Source organism: Paralichthys olivaceus, chromosome 4, assembly GCF_024713975.1.
Source record: "Paralichthys olivaceus isolate ysfri-2021 chromosome 4, ASM2471397v2, whole genome shotgun sequence".
Lineage (NCBI taxonomy): Eukaryota > Metazoa > Chordata > Actinopteri > Pleuronectiformes > Paralichthyidae > Paralichthys > Paralichthys olivaceus.
The window spans coordinates 6,932,573-6,945,461 of NC_091096.1; the positions used below are offsets into that span (position 1 = coordinate 6,932,573).

Consider the following 12,889-nt stretch of genomic DNA (forward strand, 5'->3'; position numbering starts at 1 on the left):
TTTCAGGGATCTCTAAGCCTCGTGGGACTTGTAGTCCTAAACACAGTTCCCCTGTGTCCTCAGAGTACACTTGAAATAATAAAAACACATTTATATTTGATAAACACTAAAAACAACTGATACTCAACTGACTTTTCTTTGTCTTTAGTATATCCAGATTAATATCCCCAAACTATTTGTGACTTTTATTTTTTTTCCTCAAGTAAAGTTTTTGAGGGGCGTATTACGAAGAGCATGTGATGTTCAATGTATGAATTATAATATAATGATATTAATACAACTAAATCTGATAATATATAAGACTATATTTACTGAATTAAAATGCTGATTTGTGTGAAAGAGAATTACCACTAGGACTGAAATAAAAATTACAAGTGGTTCTCTGTTAAATCCTTACTCTCTGTTACATGGGGGTGTGAATCAATGTGTACAGTCAAGAGCTGCAGATGAAAACTTAATTTATTTTTCCAAAAGTCTGTTTGAGTTTGACACAGAAATACAAAACCACACATCAGACATATTTTCTGACAGAAACAATCCCTGATAAAAGTGAGATAAAGAGCATAAAGAGGCCAACAGGGGTTTTGTGAGTTTCTTCAAACGTCACTCTGATCGCACACAAACTGTCTTCGTAAGTTATTAATATGCTACATGGGTTAATGCAAACAAAGAGAGTCCCCTCTGTCTTTAAGGCACATAAAGAAAACAGACTCTTGCTGCACTCTGGTACAATGATCAGACACGTGAGTTAGTGTTTGGTTTTCACAGGCGACACTGGACTGAAACATTTCTTGTTCATTTTTTATAAAAGACTGAAAGAAGTCACAAAAAAAGGAAGTTAGCACTTTGATCATTTTGTGTGTACGTAGAAGAAAATCTCTTTAGCATATGTCGACTGAATTTCACTTTTATTGGAGTGGAGAAAGTGTGTTGAACATTCTTCTACAGAAATTCTTCTGACACTGGCAGCTTCTTCCGTCAGTACTTTTCCAGGACGATGGCGATGCCCTGACCTCCTCCGATGCAGGCGGAGCCGACAGCATACTTGCCTCCTCGTCGCCTGTCAAAAACAGAGATCATTATTAAATTACAAAGCTTCTCAAAGTGCCAACATCTCAGATGATTCGCAGTATGTATAATTATGAATGGTTACCTGAGCTCATGAACCAGGTGACCAGTGATGCGAGCTCCAGAAGCACCGAGAGGATGTCCAATGGCAATAGCACCCCCGTTAACGTTGCTTTTCTCTGGATCCAGACCAAGAGCCTTAGAAACAGCCAGGAACTGAGGAGCAAACGCTTCGTTCACCTGCGCAAAGCAAATAACATCAGTGGAACAACTTAGTAATTATAATGTGAGAAAATCAAAACTTGAAATCGAGTGGTGGACGTTTAATCAAGTATAACGGAGCTTGAGTATTTCACATTGAGTTACTTGATACTCTCACACAGAGGATGTCACAGGTGTTTTTCACAGGAAACAAACCTCCACTAGATCCATATCGTTGAGAGTCAGACCGGCTTTTTTAAGAGCTTCTGTGATCGCTGGGACAGGACCTAAGATGATTCAAAGGAAACCAGTCATTCTTAGTAAAAGAGATCATGTTGAATACAACGACTGTTTATTAGCCTCTAACAGGTGTCACTCACCAATTCCCATAATGCTCGGGTCACAGCCCGACACGTGATAGGACACGATTCTGGCCAGTGGAGTGAGTTTATGCTCCTTCAGTGCATCTTCACTTGCAATCACTAACGCAGCAGCACCGTCAGATACACCCTGGAGATCAGGCAGAGAGTGTTCAGATTAGAGCCATATATATGTATATATATACACATATATATACATATGTATATATAAATATGTATATATATACACGTATATATATACACATATGTATACAGCAGACAGCACCTCAGGCTTTAACTCACTGAAGCATTGGCAGCAGTGACAGTCCCTCCCTTTTTGAAGACCGTGGGCAGTTTGGCCATCTGTTCTAACGTGGTCTGAGGCCGAGGGTGTTCGTCCTGAGCCATGGACACTTTGCCTTTCTTGGCTTTCACATCAATGGGAGCGATCTCTGCTGTGTAGTGACCAGCTTCATGAGCTGTAGATAAAAAGATCTTGCTGTTTACACTGAATACCAGTCTTTCTTGTGACTAATATATTTCAATGTTACTATGCTGTAAGGCGAGCAGGCCATGAACAGACCACCTTACCGGCCTTCCATCTTTGTTGCGTCTGGAATGCATAGTTGTCACAGTCTTCTCGTGTGATCTGGTATTTGTCTGCAAGGTTTTCTGCCGTGATGCCCATCGGGATTTTAATGTGCAGGTCAGTGAGTCCAGCCCACAAAGTGTCCTCTAGCTGTCAGACAGACAAAGAGGAGTTATTGTTTAAGCGTCTGGGGTTCAATAAAAAGCTCTTTCCATGAACATCACTTGGTTCCATGCAGTTATGTTTGGGGAATATAAAGTAGAAGAAATGAATTGAAAGCCAACCTTAAGATCGAATCCAAACTTTGTACCAAATCGTATGTTGCGGGCAGCGTACGGGGCCTGGCTCATACTCTCTGAACCTCCACACAGGACCATCTCCGACTCCTTCAGGCAAATCTCCTGCAAACACACAAAGCCAAAGGTGTTTGTTTTGGAGCAGCAAGGCAAAAGATATGTTCAACTTTTTTTAGGTCACAGTTAAAAGCATTGGGATGGTTGTATTGAGAAATGTTTTTAATATTTCCCAATTTTCTCTTTATGTAGAAAATATGAGGAACACCACTTAATAAAATGCAGTCCAGTGCAACGTCACCTTATCTCAGAAACGTATATTTCACACTCTACAGCAGTGTCAACAAAAAGTAAACAACATGGGTAACATAGAAGTATACCAGTTGTATTGGATTTTATTAGACTGTACATGTGTGTCTAATAAAGTGGCCACTGAGTGTTTAATACATTTGTTCATTTGTATTTCTGACGTATTTTTTTTCGTGTTGGAGTTTTTACTTGAGCACCGCTGATGACGGCCTGGAAACCAGATCCACACAGTCTGTTCACAGTGAGCGCAGGAACTGGGATGGGAACACCACACCTCAGACCCACATGACGAGCGATGTAGGGTGCATCTGATGAGCTCTGAGATTAGAGAAGAAGACACGACACTAGTCAGCATACAAATAAGTACGTTAAAACAGGTGCTTTTGATGTTGAATGTGACCAATGGTATGTTTTTATTTTAGTTACCTGCATGACATTCCCCATGATGACACTGTTTATGAGCTCTGGCGCGACCGCCCCTGCAGCGAGGGCAGCTTTGGCGGCATGCTCAGCCAAATCTGTGGCACTGTGATCCCTCAGCACGCCACCATAGGTACCGAACGGAGTGCGCTTGGCAGCTACAATAAATACACCTGTAGAGAAAAGGAGCAGTTTAGCGCAGTGACAGAAGCTCCCACCTTTAAACCACAGCCAGAACATTCACTGGGGAGGCACATGCTGCAGAGCTGTTTGACACAGTGAGATGCAGAGGATAAAAGAGGAAACACCACCAGATGCATGAAATAGGAATAAAAGGAGCAACTACTTCTGAATTTTAAATTGTCAAAGTAAAGTATACAACCACTGTATTATGGAGAATTATTTAACTTTTTAAACAAAATTGAAAATATGTCTGTTGAGCTTCATGAAAATTATATTGTAATCAATCTACTAAAATAAAAGAGTTGTGGCAAATGTTTTAATTGGAATATATTCTGCACTTGTTGGGTCATTAAGAGTGAAATCAGATCTGTAAGAGATGAGCTGTCAATGTGTTTACACTGCGCTGGGCTTTTGATTTAGTTTGGTTTGCTATACAGATGATACCACACTGAAACATAACACTCAACAGGTATAACAATATATTAAAACAGTAAATACAGAAACTTTATTTTTCGAGATTCAGAGCTTTTATGTTTTGTGACGAAGAAACAGTTAGGTCCACTTTATGTCCACGTTACAAATGAATCAGTTGCACATTTTCTACTTTGCATTTGTGTGGAAAGTTATGCATTCAAAGAAATGTTAATGAGTCCATCGTGTCACCTTTTACCTATATTGCTATGACGTCATCCCACAGATATTATATCGTATATATTAAAATCTAAAGCAGTTCACAGTGAGGACAAGTCGTCTGGAAACACTGATGATAACTAATGTGACACATGCAGAGCTGCTAACATTCGCAGTTGTCCAGGTGCAGCAGCAGCTTCAGTGTCTGTGTTTCTATGCTCCCTATGGTTGAAGCAGAGCTGGGATGGTTTACTAACCTCTGAGAAGAGCCATGATGACGAGGATTCAACAACACACCGCTGCCGCGATCAAACCTGTCCTCGGTTTGATTTGTTGTGGAGCGGACCAAAGTAAATACAAGAGCCGGACTCCGCTGCGACCTTTCCCCCAAATAATGATCCACAGCAGGCGCACTTCACTTCTTCTTCTACTACCACCGTCCTCTACTACCTTCTTCTTCTTATTGTCAAGGCTTTGAGGGTCGTCAGGCAGTTTATTGGCGCACTACCGCCACCCTGTGGGCTGGAGTGTAATATTTATTTCTTCGTATTTTGTTGCCATGTTCCCGATGGAAAAGTTCAATTTCTTAATTTTCATGCGGAATTTTCCTACTGGAAAAATCAATTCCATAAAGAATTCAATATCTTCATTTGCCTCATCACTTTCAAAACATAGAAAATTGCCTCTATCCTGAAACTGAAGACTTTGCCCAGTTTTATTTATTTATTTATCTTATGTAATTTTGAATTTCACCCCCAGAACATTTTTGTACAGTGACAGAATAAAATGAAATAAATAAAGTGTAGTTTGTATCTACAAGTTGATAGAAAGTGCACTAATATTCAAGATTAATTCTAAATCTCTATAAAAAAAAATGTATTGCTTGATATATTCGATGCACAACATTTCAAATGATTCTCTTTGGCTTCTCGTTAAAGTTTGATGAGAATCTTCTCTTTATTTAAGGCAGTTTATTTATTTATATGCGCGGAATAAAAACACTCGAAAGTGCGTCTTGTTACATTGTGAAACTGTCAAACGTCATCACCCTGCGCCTCCGCTCAGTCAGGCTAAGGGACAAACCAGTGATGTGAGGCTACATGTGAGGCTCCGTGTCTCTTCAGTATGAGTTGGAATTGAAAGCAGACTCAGTGGAAACATGTCTTTGTCTCTATCGCGCTGTGTCTGCAGGATTCTGTCGCGACCGAGCTCCGCGTCGAGGTAAGTGTGATGAGAACTGAAGTTAGCTACCCGGAGCTAACGCAGCTAGCTAAGGTTATTGAGTGGTGTCAGCTCTGTGCTCGAGCGACACACAGGTTCCTTCATTGCATGTTGTCTTCCCAGCGTCCTGTCTGGAGAACCCATCCATGTGGTCTCCAGGAGTCCTTGGTTTGCTCCGGTGATGACACTGAAGACATCCGCTCCACTGAGGTGAGATCAAGTTAGAGGAAACACACCAGTGAAAACATCACAAGGATTATTTTACATTCTATTTCTGCCCAAACCTAAATCTTACACACTGAAGCTTTAATCAAATATTTTGATGGTGAGTATCATAGTTTCAGTTTTGTTCCAAGTCAGCAACAAAGAAATCGTTATTAATTATGAAATCATTATGACAGTTAAAAGCCCAGACAATGTCTTGTTTCTGACACAGTATCAGTGTTTTTACTTCTTGTATTGTACTGTTATATGTACTGTTATATTTCCCAGATCTGTGTCAACATATTCCTTGTGGTTGAAAGTGCTCACATAGTGCTGTGCTTGGTGTTCTGTGCTGTAGAGCGGAGCCCAAGAAGAAGAAGAAGGTGGACCCAAGAAGGGACCAGTTATTGAAAGAACGGATGAAAAAGAAGCTGAAGAAGCTGGAGAAGGTTCCTCCTGAATATATCCCAATAGAGGATTTCATCACTCCAACCAAATGTTTGGATGAAACAAGGTACGTCATATTTCACTGGTCAACTGGTTAAATGTATGTTGTGTTGAGGCAGTGCTGCCCTAACCAGTGTTGGGTGTGGTAACAGTATACTTCAAAGAATAAGGCCGACAGTAGAATTCTTTTACAAACAGAAAAAGTATTGCCTTTGTGTTGAACTGATGTAACCTATTTGAACTATTATATTACAATTAAAATATTATATTATGAACTATAATATATTATTATAATTGTATCAATGAATAACAGTTGCATTGGGCTTTTATGTATCATTTGTTTTTCTTTGACTCACCCTGTACTTGGAGCTTTAAAGGGCCTTAACTTGGTTTTTCTATCTTACAAAGGGAACGCTCCTCACCGAGGCTGTCATTTGAAGAAAGTGAGGGTCGAGCCCTGCTGCTGAAGGAGTGGAGTCGATACAAACAGGTCACCACTAATGCTTTTTAAAGAAAGTGCTGCCTCTGGCCTCTGCTCTCCCTCATGTACAGTCAATGGAGGCTTTATTTGCTGTGCTCATCTGCCTTTAATCTTGCAGGAGCAGCACATGGCTGAAATGGAGGCTGTTGAACTCGCTCTGGAGGCACAGAGGGAAGCGCTGGAGGAGCTGAAGCTGGAGTCTGAGGAGCTGTACCAGGCAGCGCTGAAGCCAGACCCCCTCTTGTTTCCCTTCAGTCACGAGGGTCCTGCCTACACACCACCCAAGACAAAGTATGACGCTCCGGATGGGAAATACAATGACATCACTAAAGTTTACACCCAGTGATGGACAGGGCACAGCACTGGGTGCAGCCTGTATGGTTGTTTATTTAGTGTCTCCTTGTTTGTACATGATTCAAAAAACCAAGATGCAGCTTTTCTTAAAGTGAAAGTCAACCTTGTTTTTTTCTTTAATTGTATGAGAGTATGAAGCTGACAGTCACCTCCACTCATTTCTGTATTATCACTTGTTTTCCCCCCATTTTCACACCTCTGTGTATAACATAAAAAGAAAATAAAACTGAATTTTTTATTGATCCAATTTGTTCAGAATTATTTCAAACATTTTCTGTGATTTAAGGATAAATCCACAAGGCTGAAATATAATGCACAGCTCTGGATGGGCTGAAACTTAACAGCTGAGTTCTTCCATATTAATGCATCAATAACCATCTACAGTATCAAAAACAGCCACTTTTACAAATTAATTCAGAGAGGGCTATTCTGCTTGATGCAAACAGTTGTGCACAAAAGTCTTGGTAAATTCTTGTTAAGAATGAATCCATGCACAGCCAATCCATTACTTTGACATAAATACAATCCTGAATAAACACCCACTGTATAATTTAACCATATATTGTTCTTCCCTGACAAGGAACATTAATATTAAACTAGCTGACAGTGTGTGAGTGCAGTCATCATCTGCTTACTGCACTCTTATTACTTATGACTGTCAAAAACAACATTGCCTTAACAGGTATTTCATTTGTTGCCATCCTCACCATTGGCCACTAGATGCTGCCCTCACTGTTTGAATATGCTGCACATATCTGCTTCCACACAGCAGCTCTCTGAACTCAATCTGAGATGGCGGTGAGTGACAAAGACTCTCCAGCATGTAGATCATAAGGATTTTATGTCCATGAAATGAAATATATTACGTATGTTCAGTTCACTTTGGCCAGTGGGAGCAGAGACAGCAGGTTAAAATTCATTAGTCCTGAGGCTTCCTGTAGTTCAAGGGCAGGTTCCAGTCTCTGGGGGGGTCTTGCCTCAGTTTCCACACCGGGGTGAACTTTCTTTGCTCCGCCACTCTGCACCTTTCACTCGCCTTCAATGCTTCCTGCAACACAGACATATTTTTTAAAGAATATTTACTGAGTTGGCTTGGACACGCATGAGAAGCTTTAAGAAGAAAAGGGATGGGCAGACTTGGTGAAAGCATTTGTACCTTTGCCTCGGGGGCTCTGTGTTTCTCCCACTCGCTGCAGTTATGATAGTCCTCTTTCCACTGCTTGCAGGATGGGGAGGTACCATAAGTGTAGTAGTGGTGGAAGCGATTCCACAAGCTTTTGCAGTGTTTGAATTCAGTCCAATAGTCATCACATACCCGGGGTGGCTGCAGGAACAGAGAAGGGCAGGGATCATCACATGTTTGAACCCGATTCTGTTGCACAATTTCCCTGGTTACATCTCTCATGCTCCATGGGACACCGGGCGACAGTTTCAGGGTTTATCACACTTCAACCTGGAGTGGGATTAATATGTGCAGCAGGTTTCCAGCATGATTCAGAACTGTTTGTCTTGACTGACTAACAAAGGTGATTAAGTGAGAGGAGGTAAAACTCCTAGTGGATATTGGCATCGAAAATGAGCCATTCTGAAACAAAACTGGAATTAAACACGAATAAAATGCAAAACAAATCTGCTTTTTATGCAAAAGCAGATGTGTAAAACTGTTTTCTGACAGCGCCCCCCTGAGGTCACCAAAGGTCGCCAGTCTTCAGTTACAATGATCTGTTTTACACTTTTACATTTTGACGAGCAACATTATTCAAGTCTCACAGCATCAAACACACGAGGTGAAGAACAGCTGGTTCCTGTCTGAACATCCTGCTGAGTCTGAAACTGGCTACCTAAGCTAGCTAAGGTTACTTTGCCCCTCTAGCATCGGTAGCTTCTCACCTTGCTAACAGTTTGGTTCAGTGTTCGCTCTTTATCAGGATTAAAAAAGACAGGAGACACTGAACCACTTCTTTTAGCTATGAGCATCATTTACAATGTAGTAAATGTTTTTAACAAATTACCCTCCAGAGGTTTTCTTCAGATTGGTCCATTGCTAATTTAGCTTAGCCGCGGAAGATAGAACGGAAGGAAACTTCCGGTGTGACTTCTTTTCACAATAAGAGCACAAACCATAAAGTTCAACCACACTTATTTTGAAACTCATTCAGGACAAATACTTTTACAAAGCAAACTTAAACATCACATTATATATTTAATTACGAACAACAACTACTCCTGTATATTTAAGGTTAATCTGCTTTTAATTTTAGCTAGATGCCTGTGCTGGACAAATTTTCATGGTTTTCATTAAGTACCTACTTCATTATTTCTTACTTAGTAAAAACTAAATAATTAATAATAAAATACTTGTACCCACTATGCACATTCTTCGTCTTCTTTTCTAAAACAAATGAGTCAAACACCGGTCTAGAAAAATTACAGGGTTACAGGAATAATGTAACAACCAATAATTTTAAGACACAATTAATTAACTGCAAAACACAATCCTTTATTTATTTTGTCTATAAATAAACCAGGAAAAAATAGGAAACAACTTGTAATGTATCCCTATAACTCAGGGTGAAAATAATCCAACATCACTTTGTTTATAATTACAATAGAAGTCAAGAGTTATTACAGCTCCAATATTTTATTTATCAAAATCAAATTGAGCTTTAAAAATGAAACAATTATGAAATGGGGGAAAAAATCAATCTGATATATGTGAAATCAATCTGGTATAGCGCCAGTGCACCTGAAGACCAGCTATTTCACTCTGCTGTTAAAGGTGTTAATACAGATGATCATTCTGTGCACATAACCCAGCCTCTTCCCAGTTCTTTAAGGCTTTCTGCCCTTCTTGCGTAGTGATTGTCCTTCGCCCGAGAAGGCGATGAATCTGTTCAAGGCATCATCCTAAGAGAATTAGGAGATAAAAGTAGTCATAATGAGCAGAATGATTCTGAGGAATTGCACTAAAATACTAAAAATACACAGTCAAACTTTTAAACATGTAATAACAGCACTCATTGATTTCTTACATCATCTATAATTTTCCTGGGCTGGGGCCTCGAGTTTCTGATGAAGGTGATCCTGCCGACTTTGAATTCGTAGTTGGGAATGCCTCTGCGTGATAAAAGATATGATTTTAAGATAAGAAATTTACTTTCAAACATTAGTAGTAAAATACAAATCAAAGTGCCACTTAAGGTCCTCACACACTGTTGAGCTCTCATTCATCATGTCGTAAAGTAACGTCACATTGTGCAAAAGTAAAAAGACAATATTTTAATGCTTCCTAGCAGCCAGACAACACAAGCTCAGGTGAGTTTATTGTTGCATTTTGCAGTTGGTTTAATGACCACACCACGAATAACATCTGCTGAAGAGTAGTATGTCCAAATATATATAAAGAAACTGAACATCTTTTCACCTTTTAATGTCACTTGGAGCGATAGGAGCAGGACTGGGCTCAATGCCCTTTGTTTTACCATCCAAACGGTTACCAGAACCAGTGAAAGCCTGAGCATTAGAAACAGATAAGAAGTTACATTGATTCCGGTTATCATTTATCATAAAGGTGTCTATTAGCAAATAGCAATATTTACTCACTCTGAATCCTATGTCCATGTCCGCATAACTGCTGGGGTCTGGTTCCTCCTCCTGTGAAGTAAAGAGCTGTATTTAACTGGTCAGAGCACAAACACAGTAAGGTTACAGGTAACGTTAATGTTTGATTCTTACTGTTGGTTCCTCCTGGTGCTGAGGTCGTCGTTCAGGCTCTTTGTAACCCAAAGGAGCATCAAAGTCCACCTGAGGAACAGAGGCAAACTCAGAGTTAAAGACAATTGACTAAAAAGAATAGTTTACTCTTGTCTGTAATAAAACGGAGGATCTTACGTTCATATCGCACTCAATGATGGAAACTGCTTTATCTGGCTTGGTCTCCATTACTCGCAGCTCATATATCTGAAACAAACACAGAATCCTTTGTTCAGTACAAAGAAAAACAGACAAATACAGATTCACATAATCTTTCAACACAAATCTGAAAACACTGATTTACCTTTTCATTATAGTTGATAGCTATGACATCACCAGTTGTCAAGCAGGCAAAGTTTCTCAAAGCATTCTCCAGTCTGTAATAACACGACAACTTAGTCGATCATTTTAGTTTTACATTAAATGTGACGAAGGGTGAATTCGTGTTTCTGATCATTCTTACACTGCCTTTGGGTTCGTGATATCAAGGAAGTCGGGACTCTGTGGCTGGAACTTTGAGTAGGTGGCCACCATGAGGTTTACACTTTCCACTTGCACCAAACCTCCTTCCTCCAGCAGGAGATTCTGCATCATCTGCAGTGAAGGACATAAAATCAAATATCATTTCTGTCTCGCATAGTAGCTTTATGCAGTTAATCAGGACAGAGCAGTTCAGACACAATAATAAACGAGTATTAAGATTTTATCTCTCTGCATCAGTCATATTCTGAAAAATCCCATCCATCAAGTTTTTTTGAATTTGGTAAGTTTTCCTGTTACTCGTAGATTTTTAAGATGATATATTTGCTGCTATTTGCATAAAATATCAAATACTAATTCAATCTAACTATTGTTCTACTTGTAAATACCACTGAACCACCGGTGACAAAATAGTTTCTGTTTATTACCCAGTGTGGCAGATAACAGATTCCCTCATCTGCCACAAACTCCAGAACACCACAGTGGGTCATTCTGTCCGAGTTCTTGTTGGTCAGCTTGAACAACATTGGATATGTGATGTTAAGCCGGCCTGTACGGGGGGAAAGATGGAGAAAGATAAGAACCATGAGCTGTGAATACATACTGGACTACTGGACTGGAATTTTATTTTAAGAGGAGATGCTTGATTTCAGTTACACTTACTGAGCTGGTCAAGAGCTGACGGTGGCATTATAACTGAAAAGAAAACAAATCATTATCTGAGACTTAAAGTGACTTGTGGACTCAAACACTTCACCCACCCCTCCACCTGCACAGTGGTGAGTAGATGATGGGTGCATTTTCATTTTTTGGGTGAACTAGCCCTTTAAACTGACCGGATGTATGAACATTTCTCTACATTTCCTTCAGTAATTCTCACTTTTGCCTCCTTTCTCCACGTCGGAGCGGTCGTTGGGTCCCGCCAGCATGGACACCGAGTAGCAGCGGTACTGGGTGGAGAATCGGTTCTGGAAGCCCCGGGACATCGGGTGGTCGAAGACCTGGAAGGAAAACTGTGGAACAAACAAATGAAACTCAGACGGAGGAAGCACAGCTCTGGAGTTTGCTGTAGCTGAGCTGACTGGACTCATTTGACCATGACAGCGCATCTTTCTGCTGCTGTCGCCGTGTTGTTGTTGTTGTTGTTGTAGCCTCACAAGCTAACCTCGGAACTACGATGAGTTCAGATTCGTCTTCAGCGGTGAACACACTGATACTCACCATGTTGACAGATCTGGCCTCAGCTTCTCCGTCCACTCAAATTAAATCTTAAGTCTGTTTTTCCTTTTTTTAGAAACTGTCACTCAGGAGCTGTGGATTCCCCCTGTTCTTCTTCTGCTGCTGCTGCTGCTGCTTCCGGAAACAGTAAGAGCCGGAAAGAGGAAATGACGACAAAGCTGTCGGGAGCCAATCACAGCAATATTTAGAAAAAGTGACTTTATCATTATTTATTAAAAATTAAAAGTACAATGGATTTATATTATTGTCAAGGATGAGAGGCCAAAGAACATGACGTTAAGAGAAAAGGGAGAACTTTGGGTTGGGTTGAGATAAACTTTATATACAGGACAAAATAAACATCTTATTTATTATCAATTTAGATGTTTGGATTGTTATTATTCATTCTTATCAAGATGTTTAGATTCTGTATCATGTCAAGTTAGGAGCCCAAAGATACAACCAGAGTCACCAAGATCGACCTTCAGAGACAAGAACGAGTCCTGCAGCAAACACTGTGGCTGATAATTTTGTATATTTTCCAGTGTCTAATTGCTGTATATATATTTCATTCTATTCTTTTTTTTTAAACTTGTATTTGTTCTGTACTTGGGCTGCTGTAATACCTGACTTTCACCCATGTGAATCAATAAAGGATTATCTCTTTTTCTTAAAAAGT

At 40.0% G+C, this 12,889-nt stretch overlaps 4 protein-coding genes across 5 annotated transcripts; 1 reads left to right on the forward strand and 3 right to left on the reverse strand.

Annotated features, from left to right (window-relative positions):
• Positions 1 to 441: 441 nt before the first annotated feature.
• On the reverse strand, positions 442 to 4,520 carry acaa2 (acetyl-CoA acyltransferase 2). Its single transcript, XM_020099163.2, has 10 exons — positions 4,310 to 4,520; positions 3,246 to 3,412; positions 3,009 to 3,137; positions 2,502 to 2,618; positions 2,220 to 2,367; positions 1,932 to 2,107; positions 1,650 to 1,779; positions 1,486 to 1,556; positions 1,154 to 1,308; positions 442 to 1,060 (listed from the first exon to the last, which is right to left on the reverse strand). Exons 1-10 carry the CDS (start codon positions 4,323 to 4,325, stop codon positions 979 to 981), a joined length of 1,191 nt encoding a protein of 396 aa, XP_019954722.1. The 5' UTR covers positions 4,326 to 4,520; the 3' UTR covers positions 442 to 978.
• Positions 4,521 to 5,078: 558 nt separating this feature from the next.
• Positions 5,079 to 7,001, forward strand: mrpl40 (mitochondrial ribosomal protein L40). Its single transcript, XM_069523033.1, has 5 exons — positions 5,079 to 5,273; positions 5,397 to 5,483; positions 5,836 to 5,991; positions 6,333 to 6,414; positions 6,524 to 7,001. The coding sequence occupies exons 1-5, from the start codon at positions 5,212 to 5,214 to the stop codon at positions 6,749 to 6,751; spliced, it is 615 nt and encodes a 204-aa protein (XP_069379134.1). The 5' UTR covers positions 5,079 to 5,211; the 3' UTR covers positions 6,752 to 7,001.
• Positions 6,981 to 8,888, reverse strand: c4h22orf39 (chromosome 4 C22orf39 homolog). Of its 2 annotated transcripts, none has more exons than XM_020099168.2 (3): positions 8,772 to 8,888; positions 7,916 to 8,083; positions 6,981 to 7,807 (listed from the first exon to the last, which is right to left on the reverse strand). In XM_020099168.2, the coding sequence occupies exons 1-3, from the start codon at positions 8,799 to 8,801 to the stop codon at positions 7,679 to 7,681; spliced, it is 327 nt and encodes a 108-aa protein (XP_019954727.2). In that variant the 5' UTR covers positions 8,802 to 8,888; the 3' UTR covers positions 6,981 to 7,678. The 2 variants fall into 2 exon arrangements, with proteins under 2 accessions (XP_019954727.2, XP_019954726.2); XM_020099167.2 differs by having other exon boundaries at positions 8,650 to 8,853.
• A 350-nt stretch (positions 8,889 to 9,238) lies between these two features.
• Positions 9,239 to 12,375, reverse strand: ufd1l (ubiquitin recognition factor in ER associated degradation 1). The gene is made up of 12 exons (XM_020099116.2): positions 12,214 to 12,375; positions 11,873 to 12,005; positions 11,656 to 11,688; positions 11,421 to 11,542; positions 10,976 to 11,106; positions 10,817 to 10,889; positions 10,651 to 10,719; positions 10,495 to 10,563; positions 10,363 to 10,413; positions 10,184 to 10,272; positions 9,792 to 9,876; positions 9,239 to 9,666 (listed from the first exon to the last, which is right to left on the reverse strand). Exons 1-12 carry the CDS (start codon positions 12,214 to 12,216, stop codon positions 9,592 to 9,594), a joined length of 933 nt encoding a protein of 310 aa, XP_019954675.1. The 5' UTR covers positions 12,217 to 12,375; the 3' UTR covers positions 9,239 to 9,591.
• Between the last annotated feature and the right edge of the window lie 514 nt (positions 12,376 to 12,889).

What these genes read in the sequence shown, in the direction of transcription:
- acaa2 (XM_020099163.2), bottom strand. An exon ending in TCATGGGGAATGTCATGCAG is followed by an intron (nt 3,138 to 3,245) that starts GTAACTAAAATA and finishes CTCTAATCTCAG; the next exon opens with AGCTCATCAGATGCACCCTA. An exon ending in CACCTGGTTCATGAGCTCAG is followed by an intron (nt 1,061 to 1,153) that starts GTAACCATTCAT and finishes TGTTTTTGACAG; the next exon opens with GCGACGAGGAGGCAAGTATG.
- mrpl40 (XM_069523033.1), top strand. Translation starts at nt 5,212, where the DNA reads ATGTCTTTGTCTCTATCGCGCTGTGTCTGCAGGATTCTGTCGCGACCG. An exon ending in CGACCGAGCTCCGCGTCGAG is followed by an intron (nt 5,274 to 5,396) that starts GTAAGTGTGATG and finishes TTGTCTTCCCAG; the next exon opens with CGTCCTGTCTGGAGAACCCA. An exon ending in AAATGTTTGGATGAAACAAG is followed by an intron (nt 5,992 to 6,332) that starts GTACGTCATATT and finishes TATCTTACAAAG; the next exon opens with GGAACGCTCCTCACCGAGGC.
- ufd1l (XM_020099116.2), bottom strand. An exon ending in TCTGTTATCTGCCACACTGG is followed by an intron (nt 11,107 to 11,420) that starts GTAATAAACAGA and finishes CCTTCACTGCAG; the next exon opens with ATGATGCAGAATCTCCTGCT. An exon ending in ATCACGAACCCAAAGGCAGT is followed by an intron (nt 10,890 to 10,975) that starts GTAAGAATGATC and finishes GTGTTATTACAG; the next exon opens with ACTGGAGAATGCTTTGAGAA.
- c4h22orf39 (XM_020099167.2), bottom strand. Translation starts at nt 8,739, where the DNA reads ATGATGCTCATAGCTAAAAGAAGTGGTTCAGTGTCTCCTGTCTTTTTT. An exon ending in TGAACCAAACTGTTAGCAAG is followed by an intron (nt 8,084 to 8,649) that starts GTGAGAAGCTAC and finishes CTGTTCCTGCAG; the next exon opens with CCACCCCGGGTATGTGATGA. An exon ending in ACAGAGCCCCCGAGGCAAAG is followed by an intron (nt 7,808 to 7,915) that starts GTACAAATGCTT and finishes TCTGTGTTGCAG; the next exon opens with GAAGCATTGAAGGCGAGTGA.